This window comes from Megalobrama amblycephala, linkage group LG18 (genome assembly GCF_018812025.1).
Source record: "Megalobrama amblycephala isolate DHTTF-2021 linkage group LG18, ASM1881202v1, whole genome shotgun sequence".
Lineage (NCBI taxonomy): Eukaryota > Metazoa > Chordata > Actinopteri > Cypriniformes > Xenocyprididae > Megalobrama > Megalobrama amblycephala.
The window spans coordinates 29,856,818-29,881,033 of record NC_063061.1 but is presented as its reverse complement, the minus strand read 5'-3'; the positions used below and the strand labels follow the sequence as shown (position 1 = coordinate 29,881,033).

Genomic DNA, 24,216 nt, shown 5'->3' with positions numbered 1-24,216 from the left:
ATTCACAAAGTCAGCTGTGGCTTATTGTCTCAAGTGACCAATAGGAGAGGAGATGGTTAAGACCCCAGCCTCCAACTCCGATTGATTAGGAAAACCTGTGTGGGACAAGATCAGAGTTGAGATTGGGAAGTGTTGGGGAGTTTCTAGCTCATTCTAAAAGCCTAATTGATGGAACTCACACAAGAACTGCACACATTTCAGCACAGGCTGATGTTGGGACGCACAATCTGAAGCTTAGAGATCTACTTTGGTTTGCTCATTTTTACAAGAACATCCTGGCATGGAGCTACTGGTCGCCGGTTATTGATTACCAAACCAGCAGTCTCAACGCTTTCTTGTTTGAACTCTAAAGAACTTTTTGTGGGAAGATGACGGAGAGACCGCAGAGCCCGACTGGAGCAGACTGCAGGCCCTACGAGGTCAACAGGGCCATGTATCCTCAAGCCCCGGGCCTGGATGGACTTGGCGGCGCGTCCTTGCAGTTCGCGCACGGCATGCTTCAGGATCCAAGCCTGCTTTTTAACAAAGCCCATTTCAACGGAATCAGCCCAGCGACACACCAAACCTTCTTCCCATTTTCTGGCGATTTTAAAACGAACGATTTGCAAGGTAGTGATTTTGCGCAACCCAAACACTGGTACCCGTTTGCTGCCCCCGAGTTCACCGGGCAGGTGGCGGGGGCGACGGCAGCAACTCAACCAGCCAACATCAGCCCACCTATCGCTGAAACCAGGGAACAAATCAAGATGCCATCTGAGGTAAAAACAGAGAAAGATGTTGATGAATACGGCAACGATGAAAACAAGCCGTCATCACAATACCATATCACTCCCGGGACATCATCCGTGCCCACCGGGGTGAATTATTACACACCCTGGAACCCTTCGTTTTGGCCTGGACTGTCTCACATCACGGCCTCCGCTAATATTTCTCAAGCTCCCCCGACTCCCTCTGCATCATCCCCCTCTCTGTCTCCATCTCCACCCGGAAATGGGTTCGGAAGCCCGGGATTTTTCAACGGAGGCTCCGCGCCAAACAACCTCTCGGGTCAGGCGCAAAGCGCAGCCAGGAGCAGCGGGTCCTCAAGTGGAGGCTGCAGTGATTCTGAGGAGGAGGTGAGGGTTTTGAATTTAAAACGAGTTTGATTTAATACATAGCATTGTTGTTTAAGTATAACTTGATTGATTTGCTTTTAAAATGCCTTTTAGGAGAATCTGACCACAGAAGACTTGGAGCAGTTTGCTAAAGAGCTCAAACACAAGCGCATCACTCTGGGCTTCACGCAGGCAGACGTGGGACTCGCGCTCGGAAACTTGTATGGTGAGTTTGAGGTCACTAACCATTGTAAATGTATACGTAAAATGGTGGATTTATTTAACAGTTGTATTTTTGTCTAGGCAAAATGTTCAGTCAGACGACTATCTGCCGCTTTGAGGCTCTCCAACTTAGTTTCAAAAACATGTGTAAACTGAAGCCGCTGCTGCAGAGGTGGTTGAATGAGGCCGAGAATTCCGAAAACCCTCAGGATGTAAGTACACTACATTACACTAGGGGCGCTCAAAACCGGCTACTTCTGTCACTAAACTTGAGTAGTTTACCTCAGTCACCTGTTTACAACACGGCTGTGTTTTGAATGGAATACTAGCGTGCCTTTTTGGCATGTAAACTAGGCTATGTACTGTTTCACAATATAATTTCACACTTTCCCGGCGTGTTACATTCTCACATGACTATTTTATACAGCATGTTTGATTTTTAGCAAAATTTATCTAAGTTATTTTGCGTTTTCAGTGTCTTTTTTTTTTTTTTTTTTTTTATTGACCATTTAAAATGAGGTAATATAAAGTTGGCATGAAATGTAAATTTACCTGATCTTTTCTTAATGTAGGCGTTGATCTTGAGTGAATTACACAACTGCTTCATTATGATCACAACTTGAAGTAATTGGTTTAGTGATCTTTGTTCGAAAACTGCTTCGAAACTATATGTAATGTGAAAAGCTTTTTTTTTTTTTTTTTTTTTTTTTTTTTTTTTAAACCCTATAGTTTGTAAACTCGATTTTCAACAAACATCTCTGATGTATGCTGGACTTCTCCAATTGTTAGTTCTGCATCAATCCCACCCCTTTATTACAATTGGCTGAAAGTAACATTGCGACTTTAAAGTTTTAAAGTTTAACGTCATCCTGCTTAAAGGGTTAGTTCACCCAAAAATGAAAATGTCATTTTTATTACTCGCCCTCATGCCGTTCCACTCCCGTAAGACCTTCGTTCATCTTCAGGACACAAATTAAGGTATTTTTGGTGAAATCTGATGGCTCTGTGAGGCCTTCATAGCCAGCAATTACATTTTCCCCTCTCAAGATCCATAAAGGTACTAAAACATATTTAAATCAGTTAATGTAAGTACAGTGGTTCAATTTTAATATTATAGAGCGGCAAGAATATTTTTGGTGTGCCAAAAAACGAAACGTCTTGTATAGTGATGGCCGATTTCAAAACACTGCTTCATGAAGCTTTGGAGCGTTATGAATCTTTTCTGTCGAATCAGCGGTTCGGAGTGCCAAAGCCACGTGACTTCAGCATTTTGGCGGTTTGACACTCAATCCGAATTATGATTCGACACAAAAGATTCATAATGCTCCAAAGCTTCATGAATCAGTGTTTTGAAATTGGCCATCACTATATAAATTTAGCTTTTTTTTTTGTTTTTTGTTTTTTGGTGCGCAAAATATTCACGTCGCTTTGTTTTTAGTACATTAATGGATCCTGAGAGAGGAAATGTCATTGCTGGCTATGAAGGCCTCATTGAGCCATCGGATTTCAACAAAAATATCTTAATTTGTGTTCTGAAGATTAACAAAGGTCTTACGGGTGTGGAACGACATGAGGGTGAGTAGTTACATTTTCATTTTTGGGTGAACTAACCCTTTAATATGTGGCTGTGTATGAAATAAATTCATGGCCATAAAAGACAATGCTGACTTGTTGGTTTTCTCACTTGTAGATTTAATTACATCTTCTGCTAAGAAAAATTGTCCAGTACACTGTAGAATATCAACCTAGGTGCAACAATATTACAAGTTTTAAATGTCATTATACACAACTTGATCTTTCAATACAGTGATTGTGTACATTTCTAACTTGCTGATTTTATTGTCTTCCAGATGTACAAAATTGAACGGGTGTTTGTTGACACAAGAAAAAGAAAGCGAAGGACCAGTTTGGAAGGTACTGTCCGTTCTGCTCTGGAGTCGTACTTTGTGAAGTGCCCCAAACCCAACACTCTCGAGATCACACACATATCTGACGACCTAGGCCTGGAGAGAGATGTAAGCGTTCCTCAAGGCCTTTAGACCCTTCATATTTTAGTCAGTGCTTCTAAAAACCCATTTGACCTGACTTTTTTTTTTTTTTTTTTTTTTTTTTTTCTTTAGGTAGTACGTGTGTGGTTCTGCAACCGTAGACAAAAGGGAAAGCGTCTAGCATTGCCCTTTGATGACGAATGTGCCGAAGTACAGTATTATGAGCAGAGTCCACCACCTCTGCCCCACATGGGTGGCACAGCCCACCCAGGGCAAGGCTATCCTGGACCAGGCCATCCCGGAGGAGCCCCTGCCCTATACATGCCATCCCTCCACCGACCGGATGTCTTTAAAAACACCCTACATCCTGGACTGGTGGGTCACCTCACCAGCTAACCGGCTACAGATGCCTGCTAAAAGTTTATATAAATGCTCCAAGCCAAGCTATGGATCAAATCAGTCATACGATTTATTTTATGCAAACAATGCATCTGTTTATTTGGTTCTTTCCATAAATTCTGTACATGGACACTCTAATTGTATAGTGTCTGGTTTAGACTTGACCATGCACACTTGCAGCCTGATGGATCTTTGTATAATCGGTGCTTTGTTGAATGCGTTTGCACATGGAGTCATAGGTTCAGATGATTTTTATAGTTGTTTTTATGACTTTTTGCTCATGTATCAATTTTTATGTACTTACGTTTGTCTTTTATTCAATAGTTGGTGATTTCTAAAGTATATTTCCATACGTCTCCATACTTTGTAGTTTTTCTCATCACCTTTCTATGTGAACGGGCAGCAAATTCATGACCTCATGAGCTTGTATTTTGACTAATTGCTTTACTTTTTAAAGAGATGGATTTTTATTAGAATTTGGAGGAGACCTTTTTCAGATGGTCCACAAAGAACATTAGTCACTGTTCTTTTGCTCTAAATATTTGCACTCTCCCATCTCCAGTTGAAAATAATTGTGTAGTATCTCTTTATCAGGGTGACTATAAATGAAATTTGCTGCCAGTTTGAAAGCCTCGGTGTGGAGGTCATGTGCCTTATCTTTTGGTGTTTGTATCATGCATGCTCATCCCGGTGCAATGTAAATGAAAGCCATATCTGATAATTTATTGAAACTCTGCTCTTCAGTCAACACAATATCTTCTGGGTAGCAATTAAACCATTTCCATTAACATTCATTCATTTCTAGTTACTTTTGGGAACGGTTGGTGTTTTTTTTTTTTTTTATAAATATCTTGATGGCGTCTTATTGTCTTACAATGAACTGGTTTTACTTCAGGACCCAGCTGTTGCTTCAAGTGCTGATCCAGCACAGAACGTTTCTCTTTACAATGTCCTTAAAGTAATATATTAATTCAAGACAATAATTCACTGAAAAAACAACAACATTGTGGTAAAAATCCATGTTTATTCTTGTTACAAGAGGACCTATATATATAATAGTTTCTTAGACAATTTGTTAATAGTTTGAGAATTTTTATTTTTTTTCTTAAACAAGGTACAGTTTGATTGGTCACAGATTTTGTCAACAAAAGTCTTTACTAAGAAAAAAAGAAATCTATGGCATGACCTGATTTTGCTGCGTTAGATGCGTTCCTGGATTAACACATTTTGTTGATCAAGGAACATTTCTGTTTGAAAATGTAGTCCTTACCATATTCCTACCCCTAAACCTAACCCTTCCCATAATGTATCCCTAAGTCAGAGGAAAATAATAAATGAATAACAAACCCTGGTGAACACCAAACCCTCACTCTAAAAAATAAAAATGCTGGGTTAAAAACAACCCAAGTTGGGTTGAAAATGGACAAACCCAGCAACTGGGTTGTTTTAAGACTGGTTGGGTTAAATGTTTGCCCACAGCTGGGTAGTTTTATTTAACTCAACTATTGTTTAAAAATTACTGTATTTCTTGCTTAAAATGAATCCAATGTATGAACATTTATTAATAATAATTAAACATTTATTAAATTGCTTATTAATGTTCACCTTTTGATTATAATTGTTGCCTCTAGTAATTGTCTTATTTTTAATTTCCAACCTATTTTGGGTTAATTTTACGCCAGACATATAGTAATTTTTAAACAATAGCTGGGTTAAATAAAACTGCCCAACACATTGGGCAACATTTAACCTAACTGCTGGGTTTCTCCATTTTCAACCCAACTTGGGTTGTTTTTAACCCAGCATTTTTTTTAGAGTGCTGGTTGTAAGCCTAAACTTGACATAAACTGTAATCTTGTCTCTCAAATCTGATTGGTTGAATGGAAAGTTGTTCCAGGATCAATAAAGGTGTTGATCCAGGAACGTGTACAGTACTTGGTGCAGACCCGCTACTTTTTAAACCAAGGTTACTTGCTAGTTTGCTTGCAAACATTTGTTCCATTCTTCAAGAATTCTTGTACAGAGGTTATAAGCATGTTGATAGGAGAGGAAGCAGGCTTGTGGTTTCAGTTTGGCACCAGGGCCTCAGCAGTGCAGACCACAATTGAACTTCTGTGTTTTATTGCACACGCAGGTGCACACCAACACTCTGTGCTTTATTTATGCATATGCATAAATGGTGCTGCTGCCAGTGTGAATTCAAATAAACTATTGCCTCATGCAGCGTCTCATGCATGACACAGTGACACAGGGGCAGTTCAAACGGAACACGTTTTTGCGTTCCACTGCACTGCATTCTAAAAATGGTCTTTTGACTTTCCGTATTTTTACATTTCACTACTCTATGTCTTGTGCATTCCACTGTGCTGTTTTTACATTGTTTTCTATGTAAACAATCTAGACAACCAATTGCCACATCTTTTTCAACATTTCACTTATGACACAGCTTAATAAAGATGTAATATAAGTCTAAGGTGTCCCCTGAATGTGTCTGTTCATAGCATCATTAACTATGCACCGATTCAGGCTGCGGCCCCTTTAAATATTGCGCTTTTTTCGTTGTTGTCCTTGCTTGCTTACCTAGTCTGATGATTCGGCTGTGCAGCTCCAGACGTTAATACTGGCTTGTGTAATACCTTGAACATGGGCTGGCTTAAATATGGGGGCGTACATATTAATGATCCCGACTGTTACGTAACAGTCGTGTTATGTTGAGATTTGCCTGTTCTTCGGAGGTCTTTTAAACAAAGGAGATTTACATAAGAAGGAGGAAGCAATGGAGTTTGAGACTCAATGTATGTCTTTTCCATGTACTGAACTATGCCAAGGTAAATTCAATTTTTGATTCTAGAGCACCTTTAAAGTCTAGACCTTGTTTTTATTTATTTTATTTTTTATTCCACACTAGCGTTTTTGTGCATTTTTTACTTTCCACTTCACTACTTTTCAATTGTCTTTCTATGTAAACATTCACTAAATGGACATCTTGGACCATTGTGCTCACGTCTTGCATCTTTTGCAGAGTTTTGCGAACAACATGGTGTTCTAAAAGTACAGACCTCAAGTTAAACATGGTTAAACATACAGCTGTAGACCATACTTTTTTTTTCATTCTTCTGCCCTGGCTTTTGCATTTTTAAATGCAAAAACATGTTCTGTGTCCTGTTATGTTACCATTTTGCCCAAGCTCTCAGATCCTCATAAACCTTTTGAGTTGGTAATTGTCTGTATATGGGGCAGATATTGCACAGTCTCTCTCTCCAGTCTGTATATAGTTTGACCGTATAGTTTTGTCTCCACCTAAAATATTCATTATACTTCTTTGGATCTTTAGTTAGGGCTCTCAGATATTCAGCCAGGGCTTTAATAGATTTAAAATCATCCACATGGATGAAGGATTTCGAAGGCGCCACGGCTTCGTAGTCTGTGCGAGGTGGCCCTAGCACCACAGGCACTGTACCAGCCTGGAAGGCATTTCTCCACAGCTTCTCTGTGATATAGTGCGGAGATATTGTGTTTTCAAAGGCTAGGTAGAAATAACAGCGGGAAATCGTTGGGAGCAGAGCCTCCTTCGGTAGTGTTTTTTTGACGGATCTGCCATACATTTGCACGTTGAGGATCTTGTTCAGCTCCTGGAACACAGCGCTCCTCTTGTGCCATTTCTCATAGTTACTTACCACCCAACAGGCTTCATAACTCTTGTTTATTGGGATAACAAAATCTAGACCCGTTTTTTCCCTCTCTAACATCTTCCCGTAAGGCACAGTGATGTCAGCATGAGGGTGATATGACATGGTGAGGTTGAAAAGGTTGTTGTATGATAACAAGTTGCCATTGTTTTGTAATGCTTCTAAGGAAAGCCACACCCACTTCTGTTTGGGGGGACGATGTAGATGCACTGGAAGGTGTTCTCTATGCATCTTCAGCTCAAAGTTATGAAAGACTACCAGATCGGCGCTCTCGTAGAGAGTGCGATTGTCCACTAGCACACATCCAGAGATGCCGTAGTCCCTCAGACACACATTCCCCGTAAGGCTGCACCGGGTGCCAAACGGCCAGTACCAAAACAGGATGGTGATATTGTTTGTGAGTGACTCATTGCTGCCATCAAGATGTTGTTCATCAACCATTAACAACCAACTGAAGATGAAGCTGATGGTCAGGAATAAAACAAAGAGAGTCTTGGGAGGTTGAAGATGCCTCTTTATCCACTTTGCCATACATCTTATGCTGGAGCCCATAAGCGTGCTGTGGAAGTAGAAGAACTGGGCGTTAGTTTGATGTTTTGCTGGACAACTTTGTGGTTTTGTCAAGTCAAGATCCATGTCATTTTCTTCCTTCCTGAAGATGACGAGAGGAGTGACCGGTAGAGGGAGTGACTCTTAACTCAAGCATAATCCTGGCTCTTGCTTCCTCTGTCTTTCAGTGAAGAAAGTTATGCAATGCAAGTGCTGTTAAAGTAACACTGGCACTTCAGGAAATAACACCTTCTTTCTCTCCTAAAAGCTTACTGAAGTGGCATTTATGAGGAAAAAATGCACTTATTAAAAAATAGGCAGCGGATATTTACACTAAAAAGATTACACAGAGTAGTGGTAGACACTGTTTGCACCATGTATAAATAGCAATAAAAAGCATTTAAATACAAACAGTGATATGTGCTATTTGTATTGAAGCTAAAATATTAAAGCAGTGGTGGGCGGAGCTATAAAAGCTGAGAATAGCTTTTGCCAACTAGGTTTCGAGAAAAAAAAAAAAAAAAAAAAAAAACAATGCATAAAGAAAAAAAATGCTTGAATCATTGTTATTTTAATATTATTTATACACTGTTACTGATATAGCATTTATATTTTGGGTAACACTTTACAATAAGGTTCATTAGTTAAACATTAGTTTAATAACATGAACTAATACATTTGTTACTGTATTTACTAATCTTTGTTCACATTAGTTAATGAAAATATAGTTGTTCATTGTTCATGTTAGTTCACAGCACATTAATTAATGTTAACAAAATTTTAATAATGTATTAGTAAATGTTGAAATTAACAAAGATTAATAAATGCTGTAGAAGTGCAGTTCATTATTAGCTTATGTTAAATAACTACTAATGTAGTTAAATAATGTTAAACAATGAACCTTATTGTAAAGTGTTACCATATTTTGAATCAGCTTTTATTTTTAGCTTTCATTTTAGCTTTCATTACACTGTTAACATTGATTGTAAATTAAATTGCCTACATTTTTACATTGTTAGCTGAATGCATGATTATATGTACATTTCTGAAACCACATTGTCACCTCCGATACCAGATTCTATAAATTGTAATGCTGACATGCATTCTCTAAAGCTTTGAAATGGTATTGTGAAAAGCGCTATACAAATAAATGTGAATTGAGTTGAATTTGAATTTTATTTTAAGTTTTAATTATTTTGTATGTGCTTTTCTGAATTTTATTAGTTTTAATATTTCTATTTAGTTTTAAAGTTATTTATTTTATTTTAGTTTTATATATTTTAGTTATTTGCCGACAGTTTTTCTCAGTCGCTTTGGCACATTCTCAGATCAGAAATGAAATTCTCAAAACTACTTGTTCAACCACCACATCATCTAGTCACTTTTGCACATCATAAACAGCAGTTTCTAATTCTTTTGAACAAATTGCAAATGCTTTAGTACATTTCAGCAATTGATTATATGCAATTGTCTGCTATTTCATACATTATCAATTGCTAATGTCATGTTGCTCAAAATGTGTTATATGGTTCTCTGTTGAATAGCCTTACCCCTCAAAACATCTAGTCATTAGTTCATCGCACTAGTCGCACTATTAAATGCAAAATGGTTGACCTAGTTATCACAATGTGTCAAGTATATTATCTATAAATTTCTATTAGATTTTTGTAAATGTGTCCTGAATTGATGAATTCTGCAGGTGAATCCTGAATTTCACTAATGTTTTCAGGGGAATGTAAAGCATTAGATCAACCAATGACCCAAACAGTTCTCTAAAACAGCTCAAAGATGCATGTCATGAATCTTCAGTTGGAAAGCTTATATATAGACAGAGCACAACACAAGAGTTTCAATTTCTGATAATGGAAGAACATCATGGAAACAAACAGGTTCAACAGCTGGAAAGAAGAAGAGGAGTAAAGATGTGTGGTAGAAGGGTAGGGAGGCAAAACAGAGGAAGAAGTAGATAAGGCAAAGGGCATAGACACATTTCTAGTGAAATAAGGACCACTATTGTAAACGATGTTCTCAATCATGACCTTACAATGACTTATGCAGGTCTAAAGGTCCAGCTGAATGTTTGGAGAAAAACCTTTTCCTCAATCATACAAGCATTTCATAGACATCTCCATGGCATGCATGCTATAATCTTAATATTATAGTAGCATTTTTACACTTACAGTATATTATGCTTCCATTACACTTACAGCAGGCTAAATGAACTTTATACAAAAACACACTACATCACACACATACACATGAATACATATACAGGTGCTGGTCATATAATTAGAATATCATCAAAAAGTTGATTTATTTCACTAATTCAATTCAAAAAGTGAAACTTGTAAATTATATTCATTCATTACACACAGACTGATATATTTCAAATGTTTGTTTCTTTTAATTTTGATGATTATAACTGACAACTAAGGAAAATCCCAAATTCAGTATCTCAGACAATTAGAATATTGTGAAAAAGGTTCAATATTGAAGACACGCGGTGCCATACTCTAATCAGCTAATTAACTCAAAACACCTGCAAAGGCTTTTAAATGGTCTCTCAGTCTAGTTCTGTAGGCTACACAATCATGGGGAAGACTGCTGACTTGACAGTTGTCCAAAAGACGACCACTGACACCTTGCACAAGGAGGGCAAGACACAAAAGGTCATTGCAAAAGAGGCTGGCTGTTCACAGAGCTCTGTGTCCAAGCACATTAATAGAGAGGCGAAGGGAAGAAAGATGTGGTAGAAAAAAGTGTACAAGCAATAGGGATAACCGCACCCTGGAGAGGATTGTGAAACAAAACCCATTCAAAAATGTGGGGGAGATTCACAAAGAGTGGACTGCAGCTGGAGTCAGTGCTTCAAGAACCACTACGCACAGACGTATGCAAGACATGGGTTTCAGCTGTCGCATTCCTTGTGTCAAGCCACTCTTGAACAACAGACAGCGTCAGAAGCGTCTAAAGACAAAAAGGACTGGATTGCTGCTGAGTGGTCCAAAGTTATGTTCTCTGATGCAAGTAAATTTTGCATTTCCTTTGAAAATCAGGGTCCCAGAGTCTGGAGGATGAGAGGAGAGACACACAGTACACGTTGCTTGAGGTCCAGTGTAAAGTTTCCACAGTCAGTGATGGTTTAGGGAGCCATGTCATCTGCTGGTGTTGGTCCACTGTGTTTTCTGACAGCAGCCGTATACCAGGAAGTTTTATAGCACTTCATGCTTCCTGCTGCTAACCAACTTTATGGAGATGCAGATTTCATTTTCCAACAGGACTTGGCACCTGCACACAGTGCCAAAGCTACCAGTACCTGGTTTAAGGACCATGGTATCCCTGTTCTTAATTGGCCAGCAAACTCGCCTGACCTTAACCCCATAGAAAATCTATGGGGTATTGTGAAGAGGAAGATGCGATATGCCAGACCCAACAATGCAGAAGAGCTGAAGGCCACTATCAGAGCAACCTGGGCTCTCATAACACCTGAGCAGTGCCACAGACTGATCGACTCCATGCCACGCCGCATTGCTGCAGTAATTCAGGCAAAAGGAGCCCCGACTAAGTATTGAGTGCTGTACATGCTCATACTTTTCATGTTCATACTTTTCAGTTGGCCAAGATTTCTAAAAATCCTTTCTTTGTACTGGTCTTAAGTAATATTCTAATTTTCTAAGATACTGAATTTGGGATTTTCCTTAGTTGTCAGTTATAATCATCAAAATGAAAAGAAATAAACATTTGAAATATATCAGTCTGTGTGTAATGAATGAATATAATATACAAGTTTCACTTTTTGAATGGAATTAGTGAAATAAATCAACTTTTCGATGATATTCTAATTATATGACCAGCACCTGTATACAGTGTATGTATATAGTCTTGTCTTTTTCACTTTTTCAAGGACATTTTACAGTAATTTGTTGGCAGACCAACAGTAAATACAAAAGTGAATCCTGTCCAGTCTTTTGCGATCAGTCTCCCATATACACTAACGTGTCCATTTGTACTGTTAAAATTTATATGCCATACAGAAAAAGTGCAGTCTTGTGCAGTTTCAATCACTGTCATAAAAACCATAGTCATAGTTTACACCTGAAATATTCATATTGGCAACATGGCTAAGCATTTTGACTATCATGTTCGAGAACAATGACACAAGGACTTGTCATTCTGATGGCACCGATATGTTCATGTACATAAATACTTGCTTTGAGAGATGAGTAAGTTCCAGGCTTTTGCAGCTAATCCAATATGTTGTGCTGTTTGTACGAATTGTTTCGAGAAATGAACATACTGTTTTGCAAATTTTAAGGATGATTCGAGAAATGTGCCAAAGCAACTGAAAAAAACTGTAATATTTATATTTCATTTAATTTTTTATTTTAATTACCAAAATAAAGTTTTGAATATTTTATTTTAGTATGATTTAACAGTAACTACAAATGAAATATGTTTTAAATCATTAACATTAGATAAAGACTCCAGTCATATTGTTAACCTGCTGTTCTAAGGTCACACGACCAGCCAAATACAGTCTTATCTTGGTAATTCCCCTGTCATTAGACAAGTTTGCAAATTAATGATGAATGCAAATATTGTACTTCTGCAATGGTATAACTGAAAGCCTTTTGCTTTTGTGTAATTCTGCAAAAAGTGCACCTTCAAAAAAGAAAACTCTTCCTTTTATATAATTAAAAAAAAAAATTATTAAACATTTAACTCTGGACAGTAAAAGATGATGCATCACATTCCAGCAAAGGAGAACAAGATGATTTCTACTAAGATGATGCTTTTCAGTAAAATTCTTTCAAGAATGTGTCAAAGGAATGTAAAAGACAAATGCACATATGTATGATCTAAAGAAAAACATAGGAACTTTTAAAGATCAAAGAAATGGTAGAAATCTTACCTGTGTCTTTGTGGAACGTGGCTTGTGGGCAAGACCGCAGCTGCCATGTCCCTTGAGAAACAAAGTGATATGGAGGCTTGGTAAAGGCCTGTGCTGTCATTAAATGATGGAGAGATTTGCGAAATGACTCAGTCTTATAGGAAACAAGAGCTTCCTGTTGAGCTCAGTATATGTTCTTCCACCCTTTTACATGTCTTCCCCTTCCTGGCCTTAATCATTAAAGTATCTAACTTTAACATGCCAAATCTGACTATTAGGTCAATGTAGAATGTGATTTGTTGCCTTTTAATGCAACGTGCCTTCTAATAATTGGCTGCTAAGTTGATGTTCGCTACCTGACAGCGTCTTCAATGTCCTTTAAACGATGTGCATTGATTTCACCATTAACTGTGGCTACAAGTGCAAGATGAATGTGGAATGTGGTGCATTAACTTTGGCATTTCGACATGTATCAGTGCTTGTATCAGTGTTTGTATCAGTGTTGGTTGTGTGGTTGTGGTTTCTGAGGGCACTGAAACTAGGCTACAGGAAAAGGAAGTGAGTGTTTTTTAAATACACTCGCTTTATCTCACACATTTATCCTCTGCTTTGGGGCACATGTACCTTTCTTTTTATTACAGAAGTGAAAGAGACACATAGACTGTTGCAAAAACTGTGTCTAATGTCAAAGAAATGTTGAAATATCCTCTAAAGTAAGAAAAACAATGCAAGTGATATCACTGGTCGTCTTTTTTCTACTCATATAATGTTTTTATGTGTGTGGCTAAAAGAGTCTTTCTAGAACATGAAAAGAGAGAAAGACAAAGTAAAAGCAACTCTCAACTCTCACGTCATTATTAAATAGTGTGTTTTCAGAATCTTTAAATACTTATTTTGACCCTTGCTTTAACTAAGCATTGCATTATTGACCTGTTGAGAAATACTAGCTGAGCCCAGCATGACTTTCAAGAACTGCAGATGTTGGTTGACCAACACAATATGGTTGACCAATACTGTCTCGCAATATTGTCCACACAAAATCTGTGTCGTCATTCATCCTCATTGCACACCTCCATGAAATTGTTTTTTCCATGGAACACAAAAGTGTCTTTTTTTGTCCATCAGTGAGAGTCAAATGTTGTTTTGGACCCCACTGACTTTGATTACATGTACAAAAACAGCTGAAACATTTTTCAAAATATCTTCTTTTTTGCTGCACATAAGAAAGATTATCATATAGGTTTGGAACGACATGCGTTTTCATTTTGTTTTTAGCTGTTGTGTCAGAATGTTGAGTATTTTATAGGTTCCTCAGAGTTGCATAACCCAAACTTAAACACTAGATAGCAGTGTTTCTTTTTCAAAGAAAATGTGCACAAAAATGACCCTTGAAGAAATCTCATCAGAAATCTCATTGAGGTGTGTTCATTTACAGCTGTTAAAAGGTAATGTGTGTGCTGTTATGTTTAAATTTCATCTCTTGATATTGTCCCCACTACTTTTTGAATCATCTCAAATAGATGTATCTAATATAAATGAAACATCTCTAGCTGATTAGCAGTATTCATGTAGTTCATTTGTGTTAAACGGTGCTGGAATGTTTTCTTTTTTACAGTAAATCATGCCGAGTGCTCGTTCCCGCTCTAATCAATGGCTGTGGCTCGTGCACAGATGAGCGCTTCAGTCTAACCGTTGTGGAAACTCGCTATTCGTTCCATTGACATCACAAAACAAAATGCACTCACACAGACGTGCTACTGCACGTTTAGTTGTTTTTTAAACATTAAACAGGTTTTGTTTTTACATTAGAGTTACAGAAATGAACTCCAATGAAGGGAATGAGGACAAAGAGCGTAATGTGAGAACATTTTGGCCTGTCCTCACTTTCTGAGACCTTTTAAAGGCCTGTTTGAGGGTCAAGACTTGGTTTTAGGGATAAGGTTATAATTAGGTTAAAGGGTTAGTTGACCCAAAAATGAAAATAATGTCATTAATTACTCACCCTCATGTCGTTCTACACCGTACAAGTTCATCTTCGGAAAACAAATTAAGATATTTTTGATGAAATCCGATGGCCGATTTCAAAACACTGCTTCATGAAGCTTCAGAATTTTACGAATCAAATCAGTGGTTCGGAGCGCCGAAGTCACGTGATTTCAGCAGTTTGGCGGTTTGATACGCGATCCAAATCAGAGATTCAATTGATTTAAATATGTTTTAGTACTTTTATGGATCTTGAGAGAGGAAGTAGAACGACTCATGAAGGTGAGTAATAAATGACATTATTTTCATTTCTGGGTAAACTAACCCTTTAAGGGTAAGGGTTTGGGTTAGGCAGTTGTCATGGGGTAAGGAGCTAAAGATTGCATTGTGTCAATGAATGTGCTAACAAAGATATACAAGAATATGTGTGTGTGTGTGTTCCACTGACCGCCTCTTGTGTTTTTGAAAGCAAAAATGTGTTCTATGTGAACAAGCCCTAAGTCTGAACCTCGAGCTGAGACTCGAACGCAGGTTGCCTTGTGCCATATATGGCATATTACACTATTGCTCCTACATAACAGCTTATTTTTATTAGTTATTTCGTCCTTGGGTTGTTAGATTTCTTACAGATCAGATACAGACAGATAAAGTAGCACAGTAAGGATTACATTTACATTTATTACATTTCTCTAATAGTGAAGCTGTGTGCTAGTTACTTATAAATATATGCTAGAACTTTTCAGTTTCTAAGCCATGTTGATAATGCATTTCTGCACTACTTATAGGTGGACTCAGTAGAATTTCAAAAACACTGTTTGGAAGTTAGTCGGTGATACCGACAACAAACGTCTAACCAATCAGCATTAGGGGGCGTATGACGGTCGAGGAGAGAGAACGAGCAAGAGGGAGATTTGATAAAAAAGAAGAAAAAAACAGCAAAACGAGAGATGGGACAATACAAAAGCTCAAAAGAATATCACTGGAATGAAGGTTTATGACTGGGCAAATCTTTAGGACTGCGTTAATATTAGAACAGCTTTCCAGTGCTTGAGAGAGCTAAGCGGGAAGGCCTGAAAATAGATGTGGAGGCTGCTTTGATCCTGCTTCTCATGTGAGTAACACTGGGTTTTGATTGTCTGGAGCTGCTGTGCTGTTGGGGACTAACAACCCACACTTTGTATTTACTCTTGTGTACTGTACGTTCATTTTTTGTGCTTCCTTGTCGTTTGTTCATCAACTGCCCTATATTTTCCATGAAGCATTTTGTTGTGCATCAGCTGATAAACAGACATCCACTTGCATTGCGTAACTGTCATTGATAGTGCATTCGCCTCACCTGCCAGCAGCGATCAGGCTGGAGTTCGAGACCGACTCGGAGCAGGGTGGTTAGGATTGGAGGGTGAGTTTTGGAGGCGGAGCAATGAAGAGAGGGGTGGGTTTGTTTGGGTTGATTTCAAATATCAACAGTGTCTTTCAAAATCTACTGATCCCACCTTTAATGATTCTGTACGCACACGATCTGTGCGCCACAGTCTGTGTGTGTAATGTAGCAGCGCAGTTTAGATTGGAGATTAACTTACATGTACAACAAGCTGTTTAAAACATGCATTCATCCGATCAGTATTGAGAATCCAGATAGTATAGCCTATCAAACATATCTTGTGGAGCGCTCTTGGAGTATGCATTTATTTGTCATTACCTGTTGGATACGGAATGTAAATGTGGACTTCAAAGATTTCTTATCCTGCTGGCCATGACCAGAAACTAGTCGTCATCATGCTTAAAGAGTCATGGCAGAGCAAACAAGTCAACTAGTCAATTAGTCAACTATGTTGCGATACTGTGGTGTCTTGAGAAGAATATGCAAATCCCTGTAATTTTGTGAATATTATACCATGAAAAAGCTTTTTCCAGTAAATACCACAGTTACATACTTTTTTGTTACTACTGTAAAACACTAATATATTCATTCAAGATCAAGCATTCATTTTATTATTTATATTTTGATCAATGATGTTGGTGACTGATACTAAGTTGCCACTGTTTTATTGTGACAACATGATTATAATGTTTTGGCATCTATGATGATACCTTATTTTTCCAGATTAAAACTGGTTCATTTGAATTCACAATTAAAAGTTTAATGACTCAGACCCAGACAAAGGCAGTGTGGTGATTCAGTACATTCATTCTCTGTATTAACATGTAGTAGGTTTGTTTGGTACGCCCATTATTAACAAAAGTCTACGCCCCCTCTGCCCCTTGAGTGTTTATTAATCAAGTATTTTGGTTAATTTAATGATTCTTTCAGCTACCAATAAGAGTGTAGGTCCCTCATCATATTTAAATTCAGCAGAATTCCACAGATTGAAAATGTCAAATAAATAAATAATAACCCATCGGATGCTGGCATAATATTCAACGACATATTTATGTGCAATTTGAAATAATCGCCATGTTTCTTTTGCAAAGTATTTTAATTTTAAATTTGGCGTGGTTACAACATACAGTACGAATTGTAACAGTTGGCATTCAAATTAATGATTTGTCATACATATGTGTTAGATCATTTTGTTCAGTTATTTATAGTCTTCTGTAATTCACCTCCAGATCTTATGAAGCCCTTTTACAATGCATTAGTGAATCAAATAAGAGAGACAGAGACCAGATTACTGCTCAGTTGATTCTCAGTTTAATACAGGAAAACAGAGGATATTTATACTGATACAAAAGCAGGACATCAGTTTGCCAAGCTTGGTGCTAAAAATCACGTACACAGGAGCAAGTCTAGTCATCTAAACAATTACTGGAAATAGGGTCTCACACAGAAGCAAAACTTGAGACAGAAACAGAGACAGAGAGCCTAAAAATCTCTTAGAACAGTCAAAGATGTTACACCTCATCATACCTGTAGTAAATCACTTCTGAGTGTCCTTATTCTCACACAAATTCCACAGGGTCAAAGTACTTCAGCGCTGATCAGTGCTACAGGAAATTCTAGTACCGTTACAGTTTTCATGGTACAAAATGGTTATCATATATCCATATCCTTAAAATAAACCATATTGTGCATGATGCTCATACGTATTCATAATAGTCCAATCCAAAAATGAAAATCTGTTCTCTTACTTATTTTTTACGCAAAGTTTATCAGAATGTTAGCGCTGCTCTTTTCCATATCTTAAATGTCATCACGCAAAACTATTGTACAGCTTTAGGGAAACTCAGAGATATAGTGCATATAGAGTTGATTGAATTGTGTGTTGGAACAACACGACGGTGTGTAAAGGATAACAGAATTTTTATTTTTGGGTAAACTTGGGCAACTGGGAGTGAAGAATGATGGGAGTAGGACAGCACTGAGCAGTTTAGAGAGAAACTCACAATGACTAAAGCAGAAGAGAATGAAGGAAGATACAGGTTGGACAGGTTCGGCCAGTGGGCTGGTATTCTGAACACTCAAGACCAGTGGGGTGTGGTAGGAGTTTGGGTTCTAAAAGGAAATGATAGAAACTGCGGTTGGGAGAGGAAGAAGGAAAGGTGCTGTAGTTAGTGCCATCGATACAGTTGAATTTTTCAGAGATTAAAGGAGGAGACGGATACATCCAAGTGTGAACTCGTGAGGTGAAGTGGATTCTATAAGTAGACCCTGAGGTGGACTGATGTAAACTGACCTCATTCTCCTGAACCAGAGAGAGATCCTGGGCAACTGAGACACCGCAGAAAGAGGAGGAGGTAGAGGAGGACCAGAGATGGCTGAAGCAGCAAAGATTGAACTTTTTGTCAAGGTCAGAGCTTAATTGCACAGTTCAAAATCTGTCAAATGTTCTAAATGATGACTGTTGTCATTTCTTAAAGATATAAGATCTAAAAAGTTTGAATCTTGCGATCTAACCTTTGCTCAAAATGTTTGTACTTCCAATCATTCCTATGACATAACCTAGTCGATTGTTTGAAAACAATATCTGCGGCCTCACACAGGTCTTGCTGAATTTAATACTAACGATAGGATCTCTGAAAATATGTCTGAACAAGTGTGAAATTGTTTCAGTTCTTTTTCAGGAAGCAGTTCAATGTATTTTGTTGTACATTAAATAATTTCCATCTTCAGAGTTTTAACACTTTACTTACTGAATCTTGTCTTCAGGCAAGCGATGATGGTGAAAGTGTTGGTAACTGCCCTTTTTGTCAGCGGCTCTTCATGATACTCTGGCTGAAGGGGGTCAATTTCACCCTCACCACAGTGGACATGAAGAGGTGAGAGATGCCAGCATCAGGATAACAGTTCTTCACAGTGAAATCTCTCTGATATTTCATTTAGTTGTTAGACAACAATGAGATTAAATGGAGTGCAAATTGAAGGTCTTTCCTTAGCAATAGTAATATCACTCATCTTAGAAGAGATCTCAACAATGTCCAGTCATGCAAAAGTCAGAGATATAAAACCCACAAAGTTATTCCAAAACCAAATGACCAGAGCTGTTATCACATTAACTTTCAGAAGCAAAGTTTATAGTACAAACTAAACATGACTAAGTATTCAAAAAGGCTATGAAAAAGCAACCTCTGATGAATAACATGGTCTTGGTTAATATTATATTTGTAAAATTTCATATGGCTCAGCTTTTCTAGTTAGGATACGTTCTAATATTTTATAAAATGGCTTTTGCTTTGGGAAATACATCAGAATTTATGGTTTAGCACATTCAATAGTCTAATACCTGAAAATGTTACATTAATGTATAACACAATCTGATACTTTATTTATGATTTCTTTCTTTTTAGAGCTCCAGAGGTATTAAAGGACCTGGCTCCAGGTTCTCAGCCCCCTTTCCTCATCTATAATGGAGAGGTCCGTACTGACACCAACAAGATCGAAGAGTTTCTGGAAGAGACCCTTGCTCCCCCACAGTGAGTATACATTCATAAGTATTTTGCTTGTCAAAACCGCTGTAAAAATATGCATGAATTCCTGAAGGGAAATGTATCGTACCGTTTTTACAAAATGCCACAATTTCTTCCACTACAAATTCAACCCGTTACAACATGAAATATAAAGTTAGAATCACCCAGTAAACATTTGCACCATTTTTGCATTGCAGCTATCCCAAGTTATGCTGCCGCTATAAGGAGTCTAACATGGCTGGAGATGACATCTTTCACAAATTCTCGGCTTACATTAAAAATCCCAATCCTGGACTCAATGACAGTAAGGGTCATCCTTCTCTGAAATATTTTGGCCAGTGAATAGTGAAGTCTGTATCTGATCAGAAGTCAGTGAAGCTCAGAAATTAGCTTCAAGGCTTGAAGTCATTTTGTGTTTGAAATATGGGAGCTGTCATTTCAAAAGCATTTGGGAAAACTTGTTGCTCAAATTAGTACATGGCATAGATGGATAGATAGATAAATAGATAGATAGATAGATAGATAGATAGATAGATAGATAGATAGATAGATAGATAGATAGATAGATAGATAGATAGATAGATAGATAGATAGATAGCAACATTGAATATTTGCATTTGAATATCAGCATCTTAATGGTTGTGTACATTTCAGTGCTGGAGAAGAAATTTCTAAGGAGTTTGATGAAGTTGGATCAGTACCTGTTGACTCCCCTTCCTTATGAATTGGACCAGAATCCAGATTCAGCCCAATCCACAAGGCATTACCTGGACGGAAATTCACTCTGTCTTGCTGACTGCAACCTGCTTCCAAAATTGCACATTGTCAAGGTCACTATTTTTCTCATTACTGATATAATATAGTGTACTCCTGATTTACTGAATCACGTCCAAGAAATCACTTCCTCTACTCTGACAGTCTTCAGTTAAACTTCATTAAATCTAAATAATGTGTTCACTTTATAGGTAGTTTGCAAGAAGTACCGTGGTTTTGAGATCCCTAGAGAGCTTAAAGGCCTGACAAAGTACTTGGACAAAGCATACAAGGAAGATGTGTTCCACCTCACCTGCCCCAAAGACAAGGAGATCCTGCTTGCCTACCATTCAGTGGCCAAATATCTCAACAAGTAGAACTGGACTTCTAAAGGGGAGGAGGACAAAAGATTGTGTGGAATTTATTGTAAATTTGTTTTATATATATGTTAAATGCCCCAAAACTGCCTTTGTATTCAATTGTATTCTTAATGGGAATTTTAAATAATCCGAATATATTGGTGGAGGTTGTTTTCGTTCATTTTTCATTTAAAAACCACAATTGTGAATATCAGATGCCTGCCTTGCTTGTTCCTGCCATTTTGTTTTCATATTTAAATGTCACTTTTGAGTGTGGTTTTGATGGATTACTTTTGTTTGATAGCCACTCATTTAAAAACATCTGTGAAAGTTGTTTTTGAAGGTCATGTGAAATGAGACATGTAATTGGTCTGAAATTCTACCCCATGAGAAAAAATACAAAGCACTAGACAACTTTTACAATGATGTTATTGATCTCAAACATTAATGTTTGTAAGGAACGTCCAGTATGCATAAAACGGCTTGCAAACAAATAAAATTCTTATGGAAGAACAGTGCTCTATTTGATTGCATTTGGTCGGGCTATCAGCTGACAGAAACTTGACTTTTCCTACTGTCAGCACGACAAAAACATGTCGGCCCGGTTTCACAGACAGGGCTTAGCCTAAGCCAGGATTAGGCCTTAGTTCAATTAGGGCATTTAAGTAGCTTTTATAAATATACCCTAGAAAAAAAACATTACTGGTGTGTATCATGAGACAAAACAATGGCACTGTCATATTTTAAGACATGTCAGTGCAAGTTGTTTTCAGTTAAAAAAGCTCACGCATTTTAGGCTGTGACTAAAGGGTTAAAGGGTTAGTTCGCCCAAAAATGAAAATAATGTCATTTATTGCTCACCCTCATGTCGTTCTACACCCATAAGTCCTTCATTCCTTCATCTTCAGAAATCAAATTAAGATATTTTTAATGAAATCTGATAGCCGATTTCAAAATACTGCTTCATGAAGTTTTGGAGCTTTACGAATCGAATCAGCGATTCGGAGCGCCAAAGTCACGTGATTTCAGCAGTTTGGCGGTTTGATATGCGATCCAAATCACTGATTCGACAGAAAATATTCGGAACGCTTCGAAACAGTGTTTTGAAATCGGCCATCACCCATCACTAGATATAGTTAAAAAGTTTTTTTTTTTTTTTTTTTTTGATGCACAAAAAGTATTCTCGTTACTTTGTAATATTAAGGTAGAACCACTGTACTCACATGGACTAATTTAAATATGTTTTTAGTACCTTTATGGATCTTGAGAGACCATTGCTGGCAATGCAGGCCTCACTGAGCCATCGGATTTGATCAAAAATATCTTAATTTGTGTTCTGAAGATGAACGAAGGTCATAGGGTCATACAGTGAGTAATAAATGACATTATTTTCATTTTTGGGTGAACTAACCCTTTAACCCTTGTCTGTGAAACCGGGGGATAGGCTATTATACAGTTCTATGTGCATAAAATGGCCTGTTCCCAAATCATTTTGATTTGCATTTATGCTTGTCATGCAGATATTTTATGTTTATAAAAGAAAACAACACTAGCTAAGAGAATATAATGCTATTATGTGACATTAATAGTTAAATAACACTTGTTTTTTTCATTTTATTATACTTCACCACTTTGCCCATTTTTATTTTATGATCTGCATAATTATTGGTATTATCACGACATTGTGTATGTTGTTTTGCATATGATAATTAAAAAAACGAATAGTTAAACAACAGCGGTTACGATTGGACCCTTCATATTAATTGTAGCCAATGACATTGCATGTCACTGCCACGTGAAGGACTGTCAAGGCAACAGCAGAGATTTGATTTCATGGGGCGTAAAAAGAAGCTGCCAAAGTTTACAAAGGAGTGAAATTTGTGTGAAAATGACAAGAAAGTGGCCCAGTCAGCAGCTGCGATATAAATAAAAGGATTATTTTAGCACCGGTCTTCAATTTCGCTGTCTTTAGTAAGTAAGCTACTGTTTGCTAGCTAATTAGCATATTACTCTGTCACGTATAAACCACCTGCTAAAGAGGCGTTTTTGTAAGATATGCGTGTTTTATTGGTATTTTTGTTCAACTGGTCTAAACCTAAAACAAAATTCATCTGTTTCTATAAGTTGCCGTGGTTGTTTACACTTTAAATAGCTGTAACACCCATAACACTAATGCATGTTGTCATCACTGCTTCAATGACAGCAGAAACACTGCATCATATTCAACTGACATGCTTATTTTTCCATCAGATTATTGCTTAAAATTGTTTGCAAAGGTGTGTTATGTTCAACTAAAGCAAATGTTTACTTCCAAAGCAGTTGCAGTTCAGACTTTTTGACTGTTTTCTTGAATGAATGAAAGCTTGAGAAGAACATGTATTAAATACAACTGAATGCATTCTCCATAAATTGAGTGACTTTGTCTTTTCAGAAATGGGAGAGAATGAAGATGCTCAGTGCATGTATCCTGTAAGTATCATGGATCTCAACATCTCAAATGTCATTTTTTTTATACTTGGTTTGTTATGAATGTGAATGGAACATGATCAGTTCATGTAGTTTATTTTTATTCTGAATAGCACAAAACAAGAGAACAAACATGATAAACAGATAGACAGGAGAGTAACACAAATATAGATCATGTAAACTATTATGGCAACACTTTAGTTTATGGTCCAGTTCTCACTATTAACTAGTTAGGTATTTATTAGTACTTATAAAGCACATATTAATGCCTTATTCTGCATGACATTATTCTACATCCCTTAATCTTACCCAATACCTAAACTCAACAACTATTAATAAGCAGTAACTAGGAGTTTATTGAGGCAAAAATCATACTTAATAGTTAGTTAATAGTGAGAACTGGACCCTAAAGTGTGAAATTACATATAATTGAGTACTACATATAAAAATGGAAGACAACAACAATACTGACTTAGTGTAAATAAGTATAATACAGTATAATACCATCTGCTTACTTGCATGCATAATGGCTTTAATTCAAAGAGTAAGATATATTTTGTTCAAAAAAGAATTTGTCGGGATGGGAAATGTGTTCTGCGTATCATTTTTATAATTAAGAATATGTTTCATAATCATTTCTGTCATAAAAAAGAACAAAAAGATTAAAAAAATAATAAATTACTAATTTTACAAACATATATATATATATATATATATATATATATATATATATATATATATATATACACAAAATGCTCATGTAATTTGTTAATTGTTTGTCCACTCCCTGTTTTTAAAAAAATGTACAGTAGATAAATAACAGCAAACAGGTTTGCAATGACATGAGATTGAGTAAGAAATGACAATATTTTCACTTTTGGTGAACTATCCCTTTGAAAAGATAAATGCTGGATTAGG

At 37.1% G+C, this 24,216-nt stretch overlaps 4 protein-coding genes across 5 annotated transcripts in view; 3 read left to right on the top strand and 1 right to left on the bottom strand.

Moving 5' to 3' along the window:
* Positions 1–4,497, top strand: pou5f3 (POU domain, class 5, transcription factor 3). The gene is made up of 5 exons (XM_048165809.1): positions 1–1,115; positions 1,209–1,320; positions 1,398–1,528; positions 3,167–3,331; positions 3,437–4,497. Exons 1-5 carry the CDS (start codon positions 369–371, stop codon positions 3,698–3,700), a joined length of 1,419 nt encoding a protein of 472 aa, XP_048021766.1. The 5' UTR covers positions 1–368; the 3' UTR covers positions 3,701–4,497.
* A 2,030-nt stretch (positions 4,498–6,527) lies between these two features.
* Positions 6,528–13,183, bottom strand: LOC125252476 (fucosyltransferase 7 (alpha (1,3) fucosyltransferase)). The gene is made up of 2 exons (XM_048165810.1): positions 12,854–13,183; positions 6,528–7,951 (listed from the first exon to the last, which is right to left on the bottom strand). Exons 1-2 carry the CDS (start codon positions 12,898–12,900, stop codon positions 6,874–6,876), a joined length of 1,125 nt encoding a protein of 374 aa, XP_048021767.1. The 5' UTR covers positions 12,901–13,183; the 3' UTR covers positions 6,528–6,873.
* Positions 13,184–14,159: 976 nt separating this feature from the next.
* On the top strand, positions 14,160–21,347 carry clic3 (chloride intracellular channel 3). 2 transcript variants are annotated; one of them, XM_048167254.1, is made up of 7 exons: positions 14,160–14,277; positions 18,508–18,603; positions 18,963–19,072; positions 19,601–19,726; positions 19,918–20,024; positions 20,375–20,550; positions 20,686–21,347. In XM_048167254.1, exons 2-7 carry the CDS (start codon positions 18,568–18,570, stop codon positions 20,848–20,850), a joined length of 720 nt encoding a protein of 239 aa, XP_048023211.1. In that variant the 5' UTR covers positions 14,160–14,277; positions 18,508–18,567; the 3' UTR covers positions 20,851–21,347. The 2 variants fall into 2 exon arrangements, with proteins under 2 accessions (XP_048023211.1, XP_048023209.1); XM_048167252.1 differs by lacking the exon at positions 14,160–14,277 and having other exon boundaries at positions 18,167–18,603.
* Positions 21,348–22,608: 1,261 nt separating this feature from the next.
* Positions 22,609–24,216, top strand: part of pnpla7a (patatin-like phospholipase domain containing 7a) — a 33,246-nt gene continuing 31,638 nt past the window's right edge. Inside the window, exons 1-2 of the mRNA XM_048165884.1 lie at positions 22,609–22,803; positions 23,264–23,301. Of these exons, the coding sequence (XP_048021841.1) occupies positions 23,266–23,301 (36 nt within the window). The 5' untranslated portion in view covers positions 22,609–22,803; positions 23,264–23,265. The remainder of the gene's footprint in view (positions 22,804–23,263; positions 23,302–24,216) is intronic.

What these genes read in the sequence shown, in the direction of transcription:
- pou5f3 (XM_048165809.1), top strand. Translation starts at nt 369, where the DNA reads ATGACGGAGAGACCGCAGAGCCCGACTGGAGCAGACTGCAGGCCCTAC. An exon ending in ATTCCGAAAACCCTCAGGAT is followed by an intron (nt 1,529 to 3,166) that starts GTAAGTACACTA and finishes ATTGTCTTCCAG; the next exon opens with ATGTACAAAATTGAACGGGT. An exon ending in ACCTAGGCCTGGAGAGAGAT is followed by an intron (nt 3,332 to 3,436) that starts GTAAGCGTTCCT and finishes TTTTTTCTTTAG; the next exon opens with GTAGTACGTGTGTGGTTCTG.
- LOC125252476 (XM_048165810.1), bottom strand. Translation starts at nt 12,900, where the DNA reads ATGGCAGCTGCGGTCTTGCCCACAAGCCACGTTCCACAAAGACACAG. An exon ending in CACGTTCCACAAAGACACAG is followed by an intron (nt 7,952 to 12,853) that starts GTAAGATTTCTA and finishes CTACTTCCACAG; the next exon opens with CACGCTTATGGGCTCCAGCA.
- clic3 (XM_048167254.1), top strand. Translation starts at nt 18,568, where the DNA reads ATGGCTGAAGCAGCAAAGATTGAACTTTTTGTCAAG. An exon ending in AGATTGAACTTTTTGTCAAG is followed by an intron (nt 18,604 to 18,962) that starts GTCAGAGCTTAA and finishes TCTTGTCTTCAG; the next exon opens with GCAAGCGATGATGGTGAAAG. An exon ending in ACCACAGTGGACATGAAGAG is followed by an intron (nt 19,073 to 19,600) that starts GTGAGAGATGCC and finishes CTTTCTTTTTAG; the next exon opens with AGCTCCAGAGGTATTAAAGG.